Source organism: Lissotriton helveticus, chromosome 5_1 (assembly GCF_964261635.1).
Source record: "Lissotriton helveticus chromosome 5_1, aLisHel1.1, whole genome shotgun sequence".
Taxonomy (NCBI): Eukaryota; Metazoa; Chordata; class Amphibia; order Caudata; family Salamandridae; genus Lissotriton; species Lissotriton helveticus.
The window spans coordinates 2,111,586,903-2,111,611,645 of record NC_136065.1 but is presented as its reverse complement, the minus strand read 5'-3'; the positions used below and the strand labels follow the sequence as shown (position 1 = coordinate 2,111,611,645).

The window sequence follows — 24,743 nt, the reverse complement described above, 5'->3', positions numbered from 1 at the left end:
TACATTGCATTGCCCGTTTTTTAAAGCCTACTAGAATACAGGGTGTCTCACTATTGCGGTATTAGTGGCATGCGCACCGCACATTACTGCTTATTAAAGGTTTCTTTTAAATTAATTCTCGTGTGTGCCATAAACCACAGAGGAACGATTTTATACCTTTATGTGCCACTACAGGGACTGACTTTATCAATGGGCAGTGTTGTGCCGGTTCCCTAAATGTTGTTGTCAGTACTTACCAAAACAGGCATAGTTCTAATGGCGGTCTCACCATTTCTCCCTACACAGGTTGGATCTTTCTTCCTGCATCTCAGCAGGTGCAAGAGCACGGTTTTGGATTGGATACTCACCATTAATCCCTAGTTTCAATCCGCAATAGCGTAGGAATAATTATCTGGTCCTGAAGAAAGGCCATTGGCTCGCCTAGGCATGAAACATGTTGATCTTCATTCACATTTGTTATAGCTGCCAGAGTAAATTATTACGACCGATAACCCCTATGAAAACAAGTTACGTACCTGTAACTTTGGTTCCCCAGTATTGGTAACTTTCATAGATTCCCATGCTTTGTATCATTCCCCGTCGTCGGAATGGGAGCCTCGGTAGTATCACAACCATAGAAACAAAAGAGAAAAATAGGCCTGGGCCTCATCTCATTTTGTATCCTATCACCCTCTTTGTGTAAAAGAGACCAAACTTTTGTCAGTACCAATCAGAGCAGCCTCACCCCATAGAACCTTCCTGAGAGAGGTCAGAGCCTCAGATTTTCGTAGCCGTTGTGTTAACAGCCACTATCTCTGTAAAAAGACTGAGCTTTCCCAGGGGAGGAGGGTGGGCGCATGGGAATCTATGAAAGTTACCAATACTGGGGAACCAAAGTTACAGGTAAGTAACTTGTTTTCTTGCCCCAGTATTGGAACTTTCATAGATTCCCATGCTTTGTATCAGAGTAGCTAGCAGTAAAACACCAAGGCACATTTTGTAGACACATGGCATCACATAACCATATAGCAATACTTATAGCATAGCAAAACAAGAAACAAAATGTGCTCACCAGGAAGGAGGGATTGTAGGGAAAGCTCACCTCTCAATGAAAAAGATTCTGAAGTACTGCTTGACCAACAGCAGCCTTGTCACGTCCTGCAGACTCCAGGCAGTAGTGTTTCGTGAAGGTATGAGTACTGCTCCACGTTGCTGCCCTGCATATGTCCTTGATGGCGACCCCAGAGAAAAGAGCCACAGACGATGCCACAGACCTTGTGGAATGCGCACGGACTTTTTGGACCAGGGGCTTGCCCGCCTCCTGATGGCAGAATTGAATTGCACTGGAGATCCAGCGGGAAATGCCACTCTTTGCCAAAGGAAACCCTTCCGTGGTGCGCTGTAGGACACAAACAATTGGGATGATTTTCAAAAGGGTCGTGTGCGTTCTAAGTAGAATTACAAGCATCTTTGAACGTCCAAAGAATGTAATGTGCGTTCCGCAGGCGTAGATGGGCACGGAAAGAAAGACTTTAAAATCAAGGGTTCATTCAAGTGGAACTCAGACGGCACCTTTGGAATAAACTTCGGATTGGTGCGAAGGATAAGCACATCTTTTTTTAATTGAAGGAATGGATCCACTATGGAGAGGGCTTATAGCTCACTAACTCTTCTAGCAGATTTTAGCGCCAAGAGGAGGGCAAGTTTCCAAGACAGGAATTTCAAGTCCGCCTTGTGAACAGGCTCAAATGGAGCTTTCATGAGTTGAGCCAGGATAAGGTTGAGCTGCCAAACTGGCGGAGGAGGGCGAACTGGAGGATACATCCGAAACAAGCCTTTCAAGAATTGTTTAACAATCCTAGAGGACCATAATGACGGGCCTGAAGAACTGCGCCGAAACCTCGATATGGCTGCAAGATGTACCTTCACAGACGAATGCGCCAACCCAGATTTAGCCAATGATAGTATATATGGCAAAAGTTGATGAGGCAGAGATTTGTAAGGATGGAGACCCTGTCCTTGACACCACAGGCAGAACCTCTTCCATTTCGCCTTGTAAGCTTTATTAGTGCTTGGTGCTCGAGCCTGGGACAAAACTTCTCTACACTCCTTGGAGAGATTAAGATGACGGAACTCTCTGTGTTCAGGAGCCACGCTGTCAAGTGCAGCGATTTCGGATGGAACACCTGCCCTTGATTCCTCGATAATAGGGACGGAATCTGTCGCAAGCGAATTGGGTGATCCTGGGAGAGTAGAAGAGTTCTGTGTACCAGAATTGCCGGGGCCACGCCGGTGCAATGAGAATCATCTTGCATGGCTCCGCCTTCATCTTCCTGAGTACTCGTGGAATGAGGGGAATTGGCGGAAAAGCGTAAAAGAATGTGCCGTACCAGGCAATCGAACGGGCGTTCCCAAGAGATCCCTAATGGGGAACTTTGCTTGCGTAAAACTGGCATTTGGCGTTCACCGGAGAGAGAAAGAGGTCGATGGTCGGTGTTCCCGGGAAACGGCCTCTACAACGAGGCCGTTTCAACGAAAACCATAACCACGCATGCATTACAACGCATGCGTGGTTACAACGACTGCCTTCACCACGCATACTTTTACTACGATGTACGTAGTAAAGGCATGTGTGGTAAAGGGTAAAAATAAAAAATGGGGGCTTGGGGGGGCTTGCCCCCCCAAAAATAAACCACTAACCTTTAGAGGAGATGTGCAGGAAATCGGCGGCGCAGGAGAAGGAAACGGCCGTTTCTTTTTCTACTTATGACGTCACCACGGAAAAAACGTGGAGAAGGAAAAGCGTGAATATAGTATTCCGTTGTAACGCATGCGTGGTAAAGGCATGCGTTACAACGGAGTTCGTTGTAAGATCATACAACCAGTGTTCCCCAGACCGAGAACACACTCTCCAGAATGGACTGATTCAATTCCCATTCGCGATTCACGTCTGCCTGGCGACTCAGGGCGTCCGCCGTGACATTGAGAGAACCTGCCAGGTGTTCGGCCTGCAAATTGATCCTGTGAAGAATCGCATAATCCCAGAATCTCTGAGCTTCTTTGGAAAGAGTTTGCGATTTCGTTCCTCCTTGCTTGTTGATGTAGTGCATGGCCGTCGTATTGTCCGTCCGGACCAGCACTGTTTGATTCTGAACTTTGGGAAGGAAAGCCTGCAAAGCCAACCGAATGGCCGTCAGCTCCAAAAAATTTATATGGCACTGCTGCTGCTCTGGACTCCAGTGCCCGCTGACTTTAAGCTCTCGGAGCACTGCTCCCCAGCTTTCCAAAGAGGCATCTGTAGTCATGATCAGGGGGGATGGTGAAATCCTGAATGTCAGACCTTCTGCGATATTGTCTTTTACTAGCCACCACTCGCATGCCTTTCATTTCTGGCATCACCAACACCTTGTCGTTGAATGAGCCCTCTGCTTGGCACCATTGTTTGTCTAGCTCTTCCTGCAGAGGACGCATTCGCAGCCTGCAATGCGGTATTAATGGTATGCAGGATGACATCGACAAGAGCAAGGACTTGTATTGTCGGACTGAAAGGCATTTCTTTTTCAGCACCTGGCGAGCCGAGACGATCAACTTATTGACGTTCCTCTGAAGGGCGAGCTGTGCATCGCTTTGTGTCTAAAATGGCCCCAAGGAATCTTGTGGACCTGGAGGGTTGCAGAACTGACTTGTGTTTGTTTAGCTGAAGGCCCAGGTGACTGAACAACTGGATACAAGTTGAAACGGCTTGAGAAGTTTCCTTTAAAGATGGAGCCTTGATGAGCCAGTCATCCAAGTAAGGGAAAACTTCCAGGGATTGTTTTCGTAGAAAAGCCGCTACTGGTCCTAACACTTTGGTGAATACCCGTGGTGCAGACCGAAGGCCAAACGGAAGCACCTTGAATTGGAAATGGCTCTTGCCTACTGTGAAGCGCAGATATTGTCTGTGAGCTGGGTGTATTGGTATGTGGAAATACGCATCTTCTAAATCCAGAGACGCCAAATAGTCGCCTGGGTTCAAAAAGAGGAAGAATATCTTGGAGAGTGACCATCCTGAAAGATAGTTTGATGAGATAAGTGTTGAGCTCTCGTAGGTCTAGTATGGGGCGCCAAGTCTCTGCCGTCTTCCGAACCAGGAAGAACCTGGAATAAAAACCTCTGCCCCTCCGAGAGAGAGGTACCGGTTCTATTGCCCCCTTGATGAACAATTGGTGGGCTTCGAGATGGAGCAGTTCCAGATGTTTTGTGCGGTTGGCGCCAGGAGCTCTTGTTGGAGGAAGATCTTGGAACTCCAACGTATGGCCACTCTGAACAATCTTCAGGACCCACTGGTCCGATGTTATACTCTTCCAGCTGTTCAGACAAAAGGATATCCTGCCCCCCACTGATGTGACTGGGAGGGGAGGAACAGTAGTAAGCGCCAGGAGGCCGCTATTGCCTCTTGGCATTGTCGCATCCCTGGCGGTTCCGACGCCCTCGCTGAGGTTGGCGAGAGAAAGATGCCGATTGTCCCTGGCGTGGATTCGAATATTGAGTCTTATAAGACTGTGGAATATCTCTGCTGGGTGTTGGCTCTATAAGAAGAGAAACCTCTGCCTCATGCACCTCTAAATGGGACCTTTCGATAGTTCAGTGATCCCAATGACTTCGCCGTGTCCGTATCCTTTTTTTATACTTTGCAGGGCATCATCAACATGCTTACCAAAAAAATGGGAGGTCCAGGATCTTATTTTGGACCTCCTGACGAAACCAGGTGGCTCTCAACCAGCCCTGATGGCGTAGCACTGCTGACCCTGCTAAGGCACGAAAAGCCGTTGAAGCTATATCCATAGCACAATCGATTACTTCGGAGGATGATTTTTCTCCCTCCATCAGGACTCTCCTGGCCTCTTCCCTTGCGGAGTCTGGCAGTTGTTCCACAAATGGCTCCATGTCACACCACATCTGGCGATCGTATCTGCCTAGAATGGCTAGAGGATTTGCTGCTCGAACAAGCAAGCTGGCCATGGAAGAAAACCTCTTTCCCACGTTATCCAGGCACCTACCGTCCTTGTCCGGAGGCGTAGTCAAAGGCGTTGATGGGTTTTTGGATTTGCTTTGAGCGGCCTGTGAGATCACCGAATCAGGCTTCGGCTGTCCAAGAAGACAAGCTGGACTGCCATCCGGAGCCTTATATTTCTTTTCCAGCCTGGGAAGAACAGGGATAGCAGTGGCTGGATTGATCCCTTCCTCCCACACATGTTCAATTATGGGATTGGATTTGACTGATTTTCTGTATTGTTCTTTGAAGTCATACAGGAAACATTCAGACTGCTCCCTTGTAATTGGTAGTCCAAACCTCTTAGACGCTCTCTCCATGAGGTTATGGAACACCCCACTATATCGACTGGAGGTGAAACAGAAGTATCTCGACCAGAGGCGTCCGGATCCTGTAGTCCACTGTCACCGGGATCCAAGTCTGGGTCCAGCAATGGATCAGTCAATGGATCCACCTGTACATCATCCGAAGAGGTATCCTGCAGACCGGTATTGGCTGGCGCGGGATCCGATGTCCGGGAGAGGACCGCTGGTATGACCACTGGTGGCGTGAGAGGCACCACTTGTGAAGGAGGCAGTACGACAACTGGTTGCGCCTGCGGCAGCACCTGAGGTGGAGGTTGTGCAGGCTGCATTGAAGGTTCTGAAGGAAACCTGGTTCTGTAGTCCTGCAGCATCATCCGTAGATCAGAGACTAGAGAGGCCGGCATGGCCACCATGTCCTGTCCCAAACCTGGTGGACGTCGCTCCTGAGGAACATAGTGATGCACCTGTTTGTCATATGCATGCTCATAATATTCCTCCGTGTCAGTCTCTTGCAATTTCACATTTAAATCTGAGGGACTGTAGGCATCCCCATAATGGCCTCCATCTTCCTCCTCCTCATCCGACTCGTCATCTAGAAGCATTGTCGGTGGAAGAGACGAAACCCGTCTAGGAGACGTCATTTCAGGCGTAATTTTCATCTTCTGTATTGGAATTTGCAGTTTTTGACCCGTCGACGGAGCCGTCGTCGACGGTGCGGCAGTCGTCGACGGGATCGTCAATGGATTCGTAGGCGGCACACTGGACCTCGTCAACGGAGTCTTGACCGTCGTCGACGGTATTATCGTCGACGAACTCGTCGTCATCACCATCAGTGTCATCGAAGTCGTTGTTGTCGACGTGGTCTTCGTCGACGACGAGGCCGTCGACAGCACCTTCCCGGAGACCATCATCGTCGACGAGGAAGAAGTCATAGTCGACGAACCAGGTACCTTAAACGACGACGGAGTTGTCGACGTCGAAACCGCTACCGACGACGATCCCGTCGACGGAGCCAATGAAACAGCGGAAACTTTCAGGGAAGCTATCGTCGTCGACGTACCTGTTGTTTTTGCTGTCGACGGACGCGGTTTTCTCTCAAGCACAGTCCCTGGATTGACTGTAGAGTATTTTTCACCATTCTTTTCCATTTTGGACGGAGGAGAAGTGATAGAAACCTCCTTTTTGTCCTTAGTGGCTATCACCAATCCAGCAGCCTGTCCCAGGCTCTCCATTTCACTTCAGTGAGGAGATTTAATGGGACTAGCCCTCTCGGACCTGTCAGAGATCTTATGAGGGGCCTTGATAGGGGGCTCGGCTGAAGAATAATGAGACCTAACCCTCTTCTTGGATTTGCGAGAGGAAGCCAGAGATGTTGAATCCTCTTCATCCGATGAGAGCACCTCCTTCCGAGTCTTCATCTTTTGAAGCCAGGTCAATAGCCGCCCTCCCTGTCCCGAAGTGTTTTTGTAGAGAAGGTTCTACAAATCTTGCAGTCAGTTGCCTTGTGGTCCGGGTATAAGCAATAGATACAGCTCTCATGCTTATCTTCTACAAAAAGTCGTTTTTTGCTACAAGACGCACAGGACCTGAATAAGGCCTTCTTCTCCTTGTCAGACATGTCTTGATTGTCGATGAAAAGTTGAAGAAATAAGTATGAATGAAAAAAAACTGAGCAGAGCTCAGTGGAGACTCCCTAGCACAACGTGCAGTAGAAAAATCTGAGGCTCTGAGCTCTCTCAGGAAGGTTCTATGGGGTGAGGCTGCTCTGATTTGTCCTGACAAAAGTTTGGTCTCTTTTACACAAAGAGGGTGATAGGATACAAAATGAGATGAGGCCTAGGCCTATTTTTCTCTTTTGTTTCTATGGTTGTGATACTACCGAGGCTCCCATTCTGACGACGGGGAATGATACAAAGCATGGGAATCTATGAAAGTTCCAATACTGGGGCAAGTTTTTATTGTGTCAAGGGGACTGTCCTAGTAAACCCTTCTTTGGTCTCCCTTAGACACTTGCACTCACAATACGGCTAGATTAAAAGATCTCCGCTAAAGAGTCATCAATGAGGGCCCGTTGAGCACTGCAACACCGGCTTGACAAGGAGCACTGTATTATGAAGCATGACACCCTCCTGGGTGTGTGAGAGCATTCAGATCTGACCACCTGGATCCCCACCCCCCACAGGTCCTTCTGGTCATTTCTTCAGATCCACCCATAAGAGCTCATTCTCTCATCTGTTTCTCGTCTCCCCTCAAGACACTGCACCCCTCTTTTGTGCTGAATTTACTGGGAATGTCTTATAAAAACCAACTATACACTATCAGACGTCTGATCCATGCCGCTACCATCAAAAAATGCTATATGAGAAAGTGAATCCTGCAGCATGATAATGCTGTCTCAGCACTGCTTGTGAATCTACAACACGTTGATGCAACAAAATTGTACACAGGGCTGAGGCCCGGACTTGCCATTTTCACCAAAATCTGCAGATTTTTTTTGTCTTTGGATCCAAAAGGCATTGCTCAATTCATGCCAGTGTTGCACGGGGCTTATATTTCAGAGTCTGAAGTAAAGAGACATATGACGAAAGAGGGGTTGGGCATTCAGACTGTACTAGTCATAGTAGGCACAGGCACGTTGAGTCCATGGGGCCAGATTACATGACAGAGGAGTCACCCATCATCCCTGCCCATACCACTTGTTCATGCAGCACACGCATACCCACATATCCTGGCATCTCCCATTTGCGTGTTCACACTTGGCTGCCTTTGCCCGGCTAGCAGCCTGTGCCATTCATGTGCTCTGCATCAGCTATTGATCATGCTAGTTAAGAATAGCCCTGGGTGGCTTTTGGATTTCTTTCTAAAGAGTTTAAACTAATTACTTCTTTCTCGGATCTTCACTCAAAACGGCACATCGCTATTCACAATGCATTCAAAGTTAGAGAATTACCAGGTATGATGGGGGCTTTGCTGGACGGACGAGAAGTCCCATTCACTGGTGAAGTGGGAGGGGTGGCCAGACCGCAAAGGGTGGACGGGCTCCAAAGAGAATCCTGCAAGGAAGTAAAACAGGAAACATGAAGAACAAGTATCTTGCGTATAAATTACAGTAATAACAACAAGCGTGCTGCTACAGCAAATTATCCCCAACAGATGCACAAATAAAAACCAATGCTTATGTACTGGCTCTTCAGGTGAACCCAGGTGTTTTGTGACCATTATCACCTTGAACCCTATGGAAGCAGGATGTAGCCAAAACTGAAAACACCACAAGGCCATTGTCCAAATTGGGCATCCACTAAACACATCAGATGATTAGGTTAAGAGATAAAAAAAGACTAGCTTAGAGCCACCAGATCGATCAGAACAGGACGACCTCCAAACCAGACACGTCCAGTTGACCCTGTTCCAATCTGAATCACAAACAGAAAGGTGATACATGTCAAACCACATATTCCTTCCTGAGTGGCACACTGACCGTTCTCATAAGGCAAAAAGGGGCAGTGTAGCCCTTCAGTAATGTCCAAGTTCCCAGGGTCTTCGTAGGCTGTACTAGTTGTAACAGAGGCAAAGCGGAGGGCAGAGTCGTTAGCATATGCAAAGGCAGGCGATGCTCACAGGCTGACAACAGGTGTGTGCCCAGCATTTCTTATAGGGAATGCAAAGACAGCCATGAGTAACCTTCTCACAAGAATGTCAAAGGTACAAGACTTGGAGCAGAGTGAAGTGCTGAAAGGAAGAGCTGGTGATGGAAGGATGGTGGGAGAGTGAATTCTTCTCAATTCTCATAGGTGTAGGAAGCTGGCTCTATATATTTAGTGGACCAAAACGAGCTACACTGTGTAAAGAGTCCAGGGAAACCCCAATGGATTTAGAGAGGACCAAAGGATAACCCAAATGCTCTACTTTGGGTAGTATGGGCGTGCAGTTAGGCATATCAAAGGGTAGTGCTTAGCATTTGTTGACACAAACTGAGGCAATAAATAAGACACTCCAGAAAAAATCAGAGACCAATTTGGAAAAAATAAGTCGTATTTTTATATACTTTTTAATACCATGAACTTTGTTATCCAGTAAGTACTTTAAATATCGATTTTAGCAGTCAAGTAAAATGTTCACTTAAATAAGTCTTTGAGCACAAATCTTTCATATGGGATAAAAGTGCACACATTTTTGGGGGATTTCCTTCTGGACCTAGGGTTGTGAGGGGGTTTGCAAGGTCCAAAGTACTACCAGCAGTTAATTGCCCTGGAGCGTCTGGGTGGTAGATGTGCGTGCTATGTCGGTAGAAAGAAGAGGGGGGTCACCTAGAAACAAACTGCAGAGGGCGGGATTTGGGCACAAGTCTGGGAGCTCCCTACAAGGAGATCGGTTCACAAGGGTCCTGAGGGCAAGGGGCACAGCTGGTTCGCCAGTACCCAGGCTGGGGTGCTCGGGTGCAGAATAGCAAGGTCGGCTGGGCTCTGTGCACCCTGGAACCTTGAGGTCACCGGTCTCGCCAGTCGAGGGTACCAAAATCAAGACAGTTGAGCCACTCGAGAAGCAAGTCTCTTTGCGATGCGGACGTCCCTCGACAGCTGCTTTGCTTCTGAGCCAGAGTCCTAACTGGACTTGCTGCAAGGGGTCCGGTACCCAGGGTATTGGTTGGTCCTGGTGTCTTCTCACTTGGTGGGATGACAGATCCGACCCTCAGGAGAACAGGGTCCTCTTCCTGGGGGGTTGCTGCTTCGGGCTGGCAAGGGGGAGGCAACTCTGTTCCTGCAGGACTGCAGGGGAGTAGCTCCTTTACTCCACAGGAGAATGCCTGGCAATTTGCAAAGGGCTAGCAGTCTCCCGGGGTTCTTGGAAGCTGGTCAGCTGCAGAACGAGTAGATGGGTCGTGATTGTAGAGACAAGGAGCGGCAGGCAGGGTTTAGGGTCAGAAGTCCACAGTAGCCTTCAGTTCTCACGGCTCTGTGTCCTTCCCGTCTTGATCTGTGGCATCTAAGTTCCTGGTGTCAGGAGTACCACCTAAATACTCAATTTAGGGGCGGTACAGGGAGTGACAGGTAGTAGCCAATGGGCTACTTACCTTTAGGGTGTCTACACGCTCTATATGACCACTTCCTGTGGGAAGTGAGCATAACCCTAACCCAGGAAGCTAATTCCACCATACACAAGATGGAAGATTCCTATTTTCGTGTTCACTTCAGAATATCCCCCCCTAGAGCTGTGTCCAGCCTGGAGGTGTAACACCTCGTGACCGCTTAAATGTTCCCACCTGTCCTGGTGCCAAATGGGCCCAGCAGGGGTGGCATTTCCCCTGTCCGAGAAAGCCTTAGGTCACATTTCAAAGATGACAGGCCTTTGAACCATCCCATCTTGATATGCTGATCACTTAGCCATCCTGCTTGGAGGAGTTGACAACACTGCCGGCCAGAGCAGGCATGGTTTCTACCCTCAGACGGCTCAGGCTCTCACCTGTAGGGTGGTCAGAAACCGGTTTGTGGTGGTAGGCTGGTCTACACCAGTCAGCCAGAAAACTAGTAGTCGGTAGGTTTTCAGGGGCACATCTAAGGTGCGCTCTGGGTGCATAAATTAATAAATCCATCAATGGAATCAGTGTGGGCTGATTAATACAAGATATTTGATACCAAACATTTATAGTTGAAGCCATCATGTTGCCGGGGAACTCATAATCACCAGTGTCCAGCACATGTACTCAAAATGGCTTCCCTGTTCACTAGCAATATCTAAGAATCGACTTGGAAACAGGGGCACATCAGCTCTCATAGATATGTCCAACATGTAGTATAGTGCACCCTCCCTCAGGACTGTAAGGCCTGCTGCAGGGGTGACTTGCCTATACTGCATGAAGAGTCTGCAGGCACAGCACAATGGTGGTGTGCCATGTCGTGTCCATTTTTCTCTGCACCAGGCCACGCAGCCTTCAAAGGCAGTTCGAGTGTTGGTACAGAGGGGTCCCTTAGGGTGGCACAAGACATGCTGTAGCTCTTGGGAACCCTCTTTAGCCACCCTGCCTTAGATACCAGGGGTACCAATTAATTGGGAATTACAGGGGGTGCTAAAGGTATTGCCAATTGGGGGAACAACTGTACAGTTTAGAGGAAGAGATCTGGCACTCGGGACCTGGATAGCAGGAACCCAGCGCACTTTGTCAAAATTTAATCGAATACCATGCAAAAAGTGGGGGTGATCATGTTAAACTGGCACTTTTCTACATTAGGACAACAAGAATCAACAGTTTGCCAGAGCAAAACAACCACCTCTAGTTCTTCCTCCTCCTACAGAATGTCCAATGAGCTTTACTACACCAAATTTGGAGAATCTGTTAGGAGTACTGTTGAAATTTTAGGGCTTAAACCCAAGGCCAAGAGCACAAGTCATCAAATCGATTTGTTTAGGAGAACGATCCGCATCTGAAACACCCTCAGCAATGACCAATGTTGTGAATGAAATTCTTGTGTTGTCAATAAGGATGCATCCTCATTAACTAGAAGGGGGTTACCATGAGTTGTGTTCACAGAGAAAGTCTTTTCTGAACGGTTATGCATGGTGATGGCTGGAATGTGTGTGAAAATCGCTAAACAAGTTACTTGCCTTTGGTAATGCTCTTTTTGGTCGATACTTTAACTGCAGATTCCTCACCTTTAGCATATTCTCATACATGAGACTATCTGGAGAATTCTTTAGCAATGCTCCTGTGTGCCAAAGAATGGCATCTTTTGGCTCCACGAAGAGTCTGTACTGCCCTGGAAGTAACAGAGCGGAGCCGTATATAACCACCACTCCTGCACGCGGAGCTCACTTTTTTGCATCTTTCTCTCTTCGACCTAAGACGCAGATGGTAGACAAATTGTGGGAGACTGTGTGCCGAGCTCTAATTAGGGACCTTTTTTGAATATCAAAGAAGCCACTACACAGTACGGGGCGGTAGAAGGCCTGTGAGGAATCAGATAACAGCATTCACCAGAAAGAGTAACCAAAGGGAAGAAACTTGTTCTTGATGGAAAATTCTAATCACAGATTCTGCACAATTAGAATAGATACCACAGTGGTATCTCCCAAAGGTGGAGGAGTGGACTCTGATTAGAATTCCTGTAAAACCAAGCGGACCCTGTGACTTTTCTGCCAGAGATAGCTGTCAAGGTAGTAGTATTCCATGAACGAATGCATTCACACCCACAAAAGAGTCGGTCAGCTAGCTAAAGCTGCTGCACAGCTGTAGGCTTCTGTGCAAAACTGCTCTTCTTCTTTTTTTTTTTTTTTTACAAAATAAGCACTAAGAGTAGAATTCCAAAACTCTCTCCCTCTGAATCAGATAGCCACTCAATGGCACATTTAGTGGGCAAATGACTGGCAGAATCCCCAAAAGTTCTGGAGTACAGGGAAGTGAAAGGAGTAGAAGTAAAAAGGTAGAGCATAACCCCTTCGGAATATTTGTAAAACAAATCTGTCTAACGATTCCCCAGCCGAGGAGGAAACTTTGTACCCGGCCTCCTCCCGGTCCAGGTCGCTGCACTCCACCTAAAGCAGCTTGGAATCTACTGCAGCAGTGGAAGCGGAGTTTGAAGACTGTCCCTGCTGAGATGTGAATTCTGCTAGTTTACAGCCCACAGCCTTGAAAGGATTTCAGATTCTGTAAAATAAACTGGGAGGGTTGACATGGTCTAGAAAATAGCTCCTTGGAGCAGCCTCCGAATTTACTGAAGTGGTGGGGAAATGGTTTCTCCTGCATGGAGAAGCGAAGGGATCGCAACGTGGTCTTCTGATTGAATCGTTCCAGCACTGAATCAGACTTCTCCCTGGATAGACTGGAGCCACCAAAGGCATATCCATGAGAGAAGCTTGCATGTCTACCGAAAGGCAAATGCTACTTACCAGTATGCATCTGTTCTTGGCATGTAGGGCTGCTGACATTCATATCTTATTATAGATCGCCGCCTAGTGTTGGGTCCAGATGTTTGCACCTTGTTGTCTTGGAAGAGTCTTCGAAGTATCACGAGATAGGTGACTCCTCCCCTGGACTACAGTGCGCATGGGCATCCACTCCATGGTGCAAACATCCGGACCCAACACTAGGCAGCGATCTATGCTAAGATATGAATTTAGCAGCCCACATGCCTCAAACACCAGGTTAACTCTAGGAGTATCTTTCAAGTACAACACTGCTGCCTATAGCCCTACCAATACACTCCCTTGTGCCCAGTCTGGCTTGGAGCAAATACTTTGCAGCATTCTGGCCAACATTCATAGTATGGGCTAACAAGAACCAAAGATACTTTGGGACAGCCAGCAAAATATCACTGGTCATGTCCCACAAGGTAGGTGGGTACTGGCCTAGTAAGCAAACACTACGTTGACAGATCCAAGTGCTAGACTGGCTGAAGAGAAAGCCTCTAACCAAACTAATCAATTCTGTTTGATGCCCCGTCTAAGGAATTGGTCAGAAAGGAACCAGAGAGGACTATATGTTGAAGCTTGGTTAATAATGCTCTTGGGTGTCTGATGTTTTGACAAAGTATGAATCATCAGGGGCAGGTCTAGTCTGTCGAGCTGTGGGTTGATTAACTGGGGGACATGGAATGCCACGAGGGCATTATTAAGGGCTTCATTAAACAGTGGCTCAGATGAAGACCCCGGTTGGAGGATTTCAGTCAGCATATCTGATCTGATCTGGTCTCAATCGTGGGAAACTAGTTCTAATGCTTCGGCTGCCCTTTGAATCACTACTGCAAATGAGGTGCTTTCCTGCGGCATATCCAGTGGTGTTTTGGGTTGTATCAAGCCCATTGGCGCTTTGTAAGTACAGGTTAAGAAGATAATCAGTATAGTTGGAGGAGGGGGCAGGGGGGGTGGGGAGAAATCTATCCTTTTCAAGGGAAAGTGCTTTGAGGGTCATAGGAAACAAACTGATGTTAGCATGTAGGGTGGCACTTATATGCAGTTCTGCTGCAGCACTCTGGGGCTGTACACACTTATTGAGGAGCCACATGGTGCCACCTACTGGAGCATTGCTGAAGAATTCTCTGGATCCAATCTAGCTTCTGACACTGAAGAATTTGCTGTTCGAAGTATCAATCAAAATTATAGGTCTACAAGGTGGTAATTAATGAAGAAAATGTTACTTGTATTCCAGGTTCTGCATGGTAGACCAGATTTAATTACTAAGAGAGATTGGGGGGGGGGTAGTCTCATTGGAGGACATGTATTCGTCAATCCTTCCAGAGTCTGACTACTGGAATGGTAATGAAATATCTTTTAGCTGGCCATTTTCTGTATTGTATGGTGTAATGGCGGACAGATGAACTTTGATTGATGCATGTTGTAATTTTGACTTGGGAAGATTAAGTAAATAAAGTAAGATTACTTTATGACAATGAATGGGGTCATATCCCTCGTCTAAACACCAAATAACAAATCTTTTCCATTTGAAAGCATCTGAAGCCCTGGTGGGTGGACGCTGGACTTCCCTAAGAATGTTCATCCAGTGTGGCGGTGAATTCACATGGCCGTATTGTATGTCCTCAGGAGCCACGCTCCCAAATTCAATGAGTGTGCGTTTGGGTAAAGAATCTGTTATTACATTCACTGCAACGTCTTGTGGGACTTGACAGATAGGTGATCAAAAGAGCATTGCCCAGAGATCTTGGATCCCACAACTTTGAGGAGTAATTTGGGCATTCTGCACTTGCTTTTGTTACAAAGAGATCTATTTCTGGAAAGCCCCAGTCGTGGCAGATATTGAATAAGATGTTTAAAAACATTTTTTAATTCCCATTTGTGATTTTCTTGAAAACACCTCCTTATAAGGTTAGCCTGACAAGGTTACATTCGTAGTAGGAGAATTGCTTGAATTGACAACCCTCTCGCTAGCAACTAATGCCAAATTGATTGGGATTCCAGAATTCTGGATTGGATGCCACCTTGTTTGCTACTGCAGTGTATCGTTGCGGTAGTGCATTGTTGCGGTATTGCCCCTTTGTACCAAGATTCTGTTCTTCAGTGTTAAGGATGCTATGAGGACTAGAAGGACAACCTTCATTTTTAGGACACTAATGCGGTAAAGATGTTTTTCTGACCTCAAAACCTGAATGGTTATGTTGGTGAGCTCAGTTTCAGAGTCTATCAGTGAGGCATCCGTGACAATTGTTTAGCAAATCCTGATGAAAATGTGTTCCTTTCAGAAGGTTGTTTTTACACTACCACCATTTAAGGATGGTTACGCCTGTAGAGACAGAGTTAGACTGTTCTCCCAGTTGGCTTTCGATTGGGACCATTGATACTATAGGCATTGCTGTAAAGGTCTCATGCGGAGACGTGCATTGGGAATTAGATAAATGAAGGAGGCCACGGACCCCAACAGGGAAGAGTTCGGAAAAGATGTTGGAAAGGGCTTGATTAGTAACAGATGGCATTTTTGTAAAACTGTAAATATGCTTCTCCAAAGAATACACTTTGTTTTACATGTTTAGAGTTGCCCCTAAAAAATCAATTATCTGTACTGTGGAAGTGGTTATTGCAGTGAAATCCAATTAGGTTTGATACGCAGTCGGTCTCTTGATTAGCCAGTCGCCCAAGTAAGGGTAAATGTAGATTCTTTTCTTCTGGAGGTGATCAGCGATTAAGGTCATGCATTTGGAAAAATACAGTGGTGCGGATTTCAGCCCAAAAGGAAGAACCTTGTTTTCATAAAAATGAGCCCTGCCACATATGAAACTGAGGTATTGTCTGTTTTAGGAACGTAGCACTACACAGCTTGCAGATCCAGAGAACATATCCAGTCTCCCTTCATTAGTGGATACATTTGGTCTAGGACCAGAATTCATTAGGAATTTGTTTTGATCCATTTGTTCGCTTGTCTTTGATCAAAAATAGGTCTGAATTCTTGTTTAGATTTTCTTGAGTAGCAAAAAATATTTGGATTATGTACTTTTTCCTGTTTGAGATGTAGGAGTTCTACTGCATGTTTTTGGAGGACATATTGAATTAACAGATGTAGTTGATGTTGGGTTAGGAGGGATTGATGGAGGTAATGATGCTCTGAATTGAATTTGAACTGAAGTCACAGATATTGACAATACCACTGGAGTCTGTACCAGAGGTATCGATGTCTGTGGTGCCATCTAACTTGGACGGCAAACAGAATGATGCTGATGGTTTTGATGTCCCCAGGTGATTTTGTGGCAATAGTTTTTGGAATGGTAGCGATTAGGTTCTCTACGCCTACTCTCTTCAGATCTTAGTTTGTGGGAGTCTTTTTCACAAGAGGAAACCTTTTGTAAAAGGGGGAAGCCCCTCCTCTCTGTTCTGGTTTTTCCGTTTCTTCCTCCTGCCCTAAGGTCTTTCATTTTACTTCTCAGCCTGATGCGATCACTTCCTTTCGGGAACATTTGCTGTTTTTTACTGAACGTGGGGGTGGTAGACACCACAGAGACTGTAAGAGGGTCTGCTGCTACATTTTTTCTTCCTCATGAAGGGCCTCCAACAAAAAGAAATGGCATTTCCAGTGAAATATTCGCTTAAAATCAGATGAAGTGATGGGAAGGGATCATTTAAAACGTTGAAAAAACCTAAAAGATGAAGACATTTTTTGAGGTAAATTGAACCCTGAAGTGTTCTGAGATCTTCTGAGCACAAGCCGGAAAAAAGAATTGAGGCACAGAGAGCACGAGAGCGAGCAAGATGGTCTTAGAACCTTTTAAAATGGGTTGGACAGCTGTAACTGGGTGCAATATAAACCCCAAGTAATACATGAACGTTTTGTTTCTTAGCCATCAGAGTAGCCAATAATCAACAGTGATAGTCCAAATGTGAAAATGTTGGAGTACAGAGCAACACTGAATGCAGTGCAGCCTAGCAAAAAGGTGACAAGGCTACACACTACTGGATTAAATGTGTTTTAAATTTTCCGTCTATAACACTTCACGAGAGAGAATTAACCTAAAAATGCAGGACCATTTAGAGCACTCGACTGCAAAAACCAATGCTAGAAGTCATAATCAGCCAGCAGTAAACATCAAAATTGCCGCTTCAGAGTCCAGAGTTAGAATCGGGCAGGTCGCCAGTAACACCATTTTATCAGAGTTTGGGCATACTCATGTCGGACAACTACTTTCAAAGTTTAATCTGTGGGTATTGGGTCAGAGGTACTGTATTTACCATTCACTTACTGTATTTTAGGAGTTATCCCAAAAATCTTGGCACACCACAGGAGTAAGCAAAAGTCACTGGCACAAAGTGATCGACACCCCTTCTCCACTTTACTTCACTGGACAAGACAAACAGTCTCACCTGCTGTGGCTCAGATGTTGGAGTGGTGTGGCAATGGAGTGGAACCGGCACTTCTGGAACGTTCGGCCTGGGAGTGGAGTAAGGGGTTGAAGTGATGCTGCCTGGAAGAGAAAAGAAAGGACACCCAACTTTTTAAAGTGCTCTGTCCTGTACGTTTTGCTACTGTAGCTAAACTGACAGCACAGCCATCGAGCCCACCCACTGACCATACACAACCTGCATGAAATGTTAAAAAAGGCCTTGAGCAGGGTACTGAAAAATGTATTTCATAAAAGGGTGGGTGAAGGGACTCTGATGATAATCTTTTCAACCAGTAACTTCACAGTAAAGTTAACTGAATTGGTTCTTGTATTCCTCTGCAGAGCACTCAAGACAACTGGGGTGAGACTTGCGTAAAGGACTAATCAAGGCAAGAGGAGGTGGAAATCGAGATCAACAGAATATTTGGTAAAACGGCCTCAGCTAGCCACCAACAAGAATACAGACACTAAAAATGACAAGACATTTACATAGTCCTAGCACCAGCCTTTCATTCAGCACAGTCAGAGTATCAGATAGAATGGACAGGGTCATTCACAGCATGCTTGAAGGCCCCATTAGTGGTACACGTAGGAAACAGCAGGACATGAAGACTTAACGCGTATTATAACAGTGCATTTACAGACCAGCTTTTCCAACTATTGCCCATTTATCTAGCCTTTTAACTCAGCTTAGTGTTTCACTTTGATGCATCGCGAATGTAAATCTCATTGGCCCTTTAATGCAAAATATTGACATCCAAGAATAGACATCAATGTAAAAAAGAGTTTGAAACCTCCATATTATTCCCACAAGATTTGGCTTGTGAAGGTTTTATAAATCACGCTGAAGTTTCAAATCGTAATTTAACAATTTGCAGACAAAAGTCTAGGTTCTTGGCGGATGTATGCTTGGGTGCTGGAAATGCAGAACTTTATCAGAATCTGAAACATTTTAAAGATGGCACAAAAACTGACCATTCCTGGAAACTTTCACTAGAGTCTGAAGGATGAAAGAAAAAAAAAAAAAAAAAAAAAAAAAAAAGACAAAGAAGAAGAAGAAGAAACCTCTTCGGTGGTTAAAAAAAAAAAAAAAAAAAAAAGAAGAAAAATCATAGATACATTCTCATGACTTCCAGAAGCCTGACTCTGGGTGTCGCAACGTGCATGTGCCGCAGGCCGTCAAAAAGCCCTGGCACTAAACAGTGAGTAGTAAACACATGGACCAAGTTCTCAGCCCTTTAGAAACAGATGCAGAATGCCATCAAAACTCCATGGCATCAGTGAGTGGCGCGTAAGCTGGCATGCACACAGCTCTTACCATAGCTGCTGTTTTTATCAGTGTAAGGGCTGGCATTGTAGTCATTCAGCCTGTGGGTACTAGGGCATGGGAGATGCAGTGATGAAGGAGAGAAGCCACCCTCGAAAGAGGCTTCTGTGGGGTCCAGAGATATTTTTCCACATTCGATCACCACATCGTGGGTCTCCAGTCGCTTCCACCTGCCAAAACAAGGATTTAAATTTGCATCAAGTACAGTCTGTCAGATTCCTTCAGAGTAAGACTACAAATTAGAGAATATATTTGAAGGACCAGACACAAACATGTCAGTACAGCACCAACAAGCTTGCATGAGCAGGCCAACCCAAGACTAAGCTTTTATGGGGGCCTAATTGAGATTGTGCAACCAGTTAAAACAGCCCCAAACACTTCTTGGGCAAAACAAACCTGTGTGATCCTGGATAAATCAAGCTCCTTATGCCTCAGATGCCTTATAGCAACACACAGCTCTCACAGAAACATCAATATAAATCACTCGGTAAAGAAGAGGCAGCAGCATGAACCACGAACCTGCCACACGATGTTCTCACCAGAACCTGCTATAAATGCATGCTATATTAATAAGCCTCGCTGCACAGCTGACTTTACATGAGGATTCCCATTTGTGGGCTATAAATGTTTTGAAAAAACAAGCACTGGATTGGCACATGCATAACTCTTTTACAACACCTCAATTGCCCCATTAATGTTTTGATTAAATAATTTATTTATAGGGACATTACAAACCATACAAGACTACATTCAGGAAAAATTGGATGTAGGTAAATGCCCCACCAACATACGCGTTCTCACTCGGAACATATTATTTCATCTGCTGTTTTTTGTAGAAACAGTTTTTCAACTAGAATAAAAAGTATTTGCGAAGCTAAAATCATCCTCCAAGCATAATTGACCAAGTCTAAACGATCCCTTTCTCCTACTCGACTATGCCTTCATGCTGGAAAACATGCTCGCTCTATCTTTGCTTGTTACGCACTGATTTTTTTTTATCTAATACCCATGTATCTAAATATGATGATAGGTTCTAACATCAAGGTCCAGCACTGAACCCTATAACATTTTCCTTGTATTTATGTAACAACGTCACCTACCTTGTAAAGCGCTCTGATACCCGCAAGGGTCTGGTTCGCGCTATATACAACTTTAAAAATAAAATAAAATAAATAAATAGCAGGCTTTACTTGCTGCACTAAGAAACTGACATTGCTGAGCAACCACAGAGACTCTGGAGGACAAACAAGTTAATTTCTGGGTTATCACAGTCAGGCAACCTCTACTTGTTAAGCACCCACTCCCTCCGCTGGGATAACATGCTCTCCCTCCTGGGCCTCCACAGAACCTCTCATGGGTCAAAAATGACCTCTCCGTGCTGGACTGCACTGAACCTCCAGTGGGTTCACACATACCTGCTCGGGTCCAGCTCGTGGTCTTTGGAACCGGTGACCAGCTCTGGATGGATCCGGACATGCTCCATCATGGGCTGCAATAAAGATACAACAAATGTAAACATGCAAATCCACACCGACTGGTCGAAAACCAAGCGAGGGCAAAAAGAGATCAGGTGCTAAAACCACACCATATAATCCAAAATACCATACAAATGTGCAAGAACAATGAAGTTAAGTAACTCTGCAAAGTCTGTTGCAGCCTAGTATGGAATCCAGACACACCTTTAAACCCCAAGCTATGTATTTTTATTTCTAGTTGGAAGACAGTCACTTATGCATGGCTCCTACTTTCTAGGGGCATAAAAGATTAAACACACAATTTGGAAGGATGATTTGCATCAGGCAAGAGACTGAGGGACAGGAAAGTTGTCACTGCTGTAATGGCCAGAAGAAGCATTCTCTACTAAGGCAACAATTTCTTTCTAAGGTATTTTCTCAACAACTTTCACCCCAAACAGCAAGTTCCAACTACAAGCTGAGTGCACTTACATTCTCAAAAGAACCTTTTCCTCTTCAGTAATTACAAGTAAAAACATAACTGGATTAAATTAATTAGTTGTAACTAGACTGCCAAAGTAGATTTAGCCTAATAAGTTTATCTATTCTTCATGGGCTCTGTGAATAGGGCCAAAAGCTAAACAAAAGGGACCAGGTGAATCGGTGGAAGACTGGATAGATAGGCTAAGATTTTCTTGAACAAAGATGTTACATCCGAGGTTCAGAACAATGCTGCAATGGCCATAAGTGCCTCTCCCAGCCTACAATATGCAAGCATACCTTTGCTGCAGCGACGCAGCATCATGCACTGTACTGCTGACCTGAAAACTTGTGCCAAACAGGGCTTAGATATTGTGGTAAGAATGGTCACAGTAGCGCAAGTCCACTTCACAGACTCCGAGGTAAGCTTCACTGCCACAGGACACACCAGCCATACCTTGACAAGCTCCTCGAACGTCTCCAGGTTCTCCTTCATACTGTAGTGCGATCGCAAGTAGGACACAAAGTTGCAGGGGTACATCCCATAAAGGCGATGGAAGAGGGCATAGACGCTGGCATGGAGGTGAACCAGATAGATCTCCGCCACGTGGCCTATGGGAAATAAAACGAAAAGTTTAGTCATTTACCTAAGGGAGCCAGTTTTAAAAAAAAATTGTTGCATTTTATATAGCACAAACTTGACCCGAAGGTATCAGAGTGCATTACATGAGCACAGTTGCATTACAGACAGACCCATTCATTTTTGTTAGGCACGGGGAGAATAAATGATTTGCCCAGAATCACAGGATGTTGAGCATCTCTGCTGAGACTCAAACCCAGTTCCCCAGCTCCGAAGTCGACCGCTATAGCTGTTAGGTCACATCCTTGTGCAAGTGCAGAAGACTTAAAGCAAGGCCATCAAACTCAACAGTCAGTCAATCTCCTCACTGTATCTCTCTGTATATAGAAGAATTTTTAGCATAGGATAACAAAAAGCAAATAAAAAAATCCCTCTGCTCCGAATGCCTTGAAATACAGGAAATTTGTATTTCATATCTAGGTGAGAATTGTTTTCACAGCCATAAGAGAATGGATAGAATTCCTACGTTGGAGCATGCAAGCTTGTCGAGTGACACTTCAAGAAGCAGAACACCACCCATGCTGAGCAATAAAAGCTTCATTACGAGCAATGCAGGAAAACCGTAGGCATGTTTAGATTCTATCAGGGACTCCAGCTGCTCAGATGAAATACTTGGGGAAAAATGACAGAATTAGTAATAGCAAAGGAACTTAGATGTCATAAACATGCCTCCTCCACCCTGGCCATACCTCTTCCCTAACAAACCTTAAAAATGCAACGCGGCATAAGATTCTAACGTGGCGATAACTGAGTCTGGCTGCAATGTAATTAACACTGGTGTAATATCGAGAATTTTGCATCAGACTTTTTTTTGGGATTATTGGTTTTAATAACAGCCATACATGAATAGATAGACAACAGTTTTCAAGTCAATCAGTACATTACATGTGCATACATCGAGTTAAGATATACATCAACCATTCCCATCTCTATCTGCTTTTCTGCACAACTCTAATGCCACCATAAAAGGGCACACAAATATCTCCACGATATACATTCCACTTTGACCACTTGCGATCCCATTTTTTGGGGCAACCCCTAGCTATGACTACCTCCGTCTCCGCCAACATACATCTGTCAAGCTCTTTCGCCCACAGGCTGGTGGATGGCGGGTTTGTTCCCACCCCTCCCCACATTTTTGCCAGTTCCCGTTTGAACAAAGTGTACCACAGTGTTGTAAATTGCTGTTCGACTTCAGTCAGGTCAGTTCCGTCCCATATGTTCAGCAGTCCCAGTTGTGGTGTCAGAGCTATCTCCTTTCCCAAAGCCGTCTGTATGTGGTTCGAGGCTCTCTCCCAAAGGGTACGTATGGCTGGGCAACTCCACAGAGTATGATTAAAAGGTGGCCTGGTGCCCGCACCCTCTCAAACAAAGGTCATCAGGTCTAGACCTTATTTTCACCAAAGTCTTCCCGGTCATGTATGATCGGTGAAGTATCCTGAGCTGTATAAGCCTGAATCTAAGTGTGATGGCTGAATCCCTAGGAGACATGAGAGCCAGTTGCCAATCCTCGTCACTTATCGGTCCCAGATGATCCTGCCACCGCTCTCTGAGCTTTGGAAAGGAGTCTGGGAGGTTAATACTCAACTTCTTATATGTGAGAGATATAGCCTTCAAGAGTAGAGGCCCATCTAGCAGGCGGTCCTCCAATGGGGACGACTCTGGTATGTCATTAAGGGTCGGAAATGCAGCCTGAAGTGCATGTCTTATCAGGGCTCGAACAATTCACTCGACCGCTTGCATTTGCGAGTTAGATTAATTCAGGACGAGCTATTTTTAGGTCCTACTCGCCCTTTCTGGCGAGTAGGAAGACAAACTGACATTTGACCTCTGCTTCTGAAAGCAGAGGAAATGTGACAAGATAGCAAGATATAAAAGCATCTTTAATGCTCACAAAGTAAATGAGCACTAAAAGTGCTTTTAAATCTTGTTAACTTGTCACATTTTCTCTGCTTTCAGAGTCAGAGGTCAAGTTCATTTCACTTAGGTCGAAGACATCTTGTATGTTACTAGACCTGCAGGTCTAGTGCATTTTTTTTTTTTTCGAGCCCTGCTTATCTGCAAGTATCTGTATAGCTCTCCCTGGGCCATGTGAAATCGGCACATAAGGCTCTCCAAATGTTAGTACAGAACCATTTTTACCAGGTCTTTCACCGCTGAGATACCAATGAGGTCCCACTTATCAAACCCATGCTGATATCACAGCATGGCCAGCTTCTGTGTATACCACAATGGTGTTGCTCTATAAAGAACACCCGCCCCTTCCCAGACGAGAATGTTATGTGGCATATTTCTAGTGTGTGACGTGTGGGGCCAAAGTATTTCTTTTTGTTCCTTCTGTCACTTTAGTATAAGGCCCCTAGGTAGCCGGAGCACTCAGTTTGAAACCGGTCAAGAGAAAATGCCGGGTCATCAGGGGGGTTGGGGGGGGAGAGGAGGAGGATATAGCCAGTGATTAATTGTCACCAGTTGAACCGCCCAATAATAAAGTTGGAGGTCAGGCAGCGCTATGCCTTCGTCGTACCATCCTTTTGTTAGTTTCTTCGTTGCCACCCTAGGGGCCCTTCCATCCCACAGCAGCATACAGATTTCACCCTCTACTGTTTTGAAATAAGAGTCTGGGACTCTGAGCGGGAGTTATGAAGTATATACAGAAAACGAGGTAGAGCCAGCATTTTAAAAAGGGCAGCTCGGCCTAACAATGAGAGTGGCAGGGTCCTCCAGTGTTTCACATCAACTCGTAGTCTAGCAAGTGGGGGAGCTAAGTTGGAACTGTAAAAAAGAAAAGTGTCCGAGGTGACAAAGACCCCAAGATACCGAAACTCATCTTCCGCCACTGCCATGGTAGAGTCGACCGGAAGCCGCGGGACCCGACCCCGCAGCATGAACAATATGGATTTATGCCAGTTAATCGCATATCCAGAATATTTCCCGAAGTTTGTGAAGATGTCGAGCACCACGCGTATAGAGACTTGTACAGGGAAGCCAGATATAACAATATGTCGTTGGGATATACGATCCTCCACAAAGTCTGCACATCGCATCCCCCGTACCATAGCATCCCAACGCACCCATGCCGCAAGGGGTTCCAACAGGAGAGCGAATATCAGTGGGGAAAATGGGCACCCCGGTTTAGTACCTCTCTTTAACTTAAATGGCCGGGACGTGTAGCTGTTGACCCTCACTTGCCCCAGCACATCAGTGTATAACAA

General features: G+C 45.7%; 1 protein-coding gene across 3 annotated transcripts in view; it reads right to left on the bottom strand.

Moving 5' to 3' along the window:
* The window catches only part of TSC1 (TSC complex subunit 1), a 206,047-nt gene that overhangs the window by 89,167 nt on the left and 92,137 nt on the right, over window positions 1–24,743 (bottom strand). For all 3 annotated transcript variants that reach the window (XM_078646165.1, XM_078646164.1, XM_078646166.1), the window contains exons 6-10: window positions 21,349–21,503; window positions 20,373–20,446; window positions 18,949–19,127; window positions 17,611–17,711; window positions 8,267–8,369 (exon numbers count right to left, since the gene is read on the bottom strand). In XM_078646165.1, the coding sequence (XP_078502291.1) occupies window positions 8,267–8,369; window positions 17,611–17,711; window positions 18,949–19,127; window positions 20,373–20,446; window positions 21,349–21,503 (612 nt within the window). The remainder of the gene's footprint in view (window positions 1–8,266; window positions 8,370–17,610; window positions 17,712–18,948; window positions 19,128–20,372; window positions 20,447–21,348; window positions 21,504–24,743) is intronic.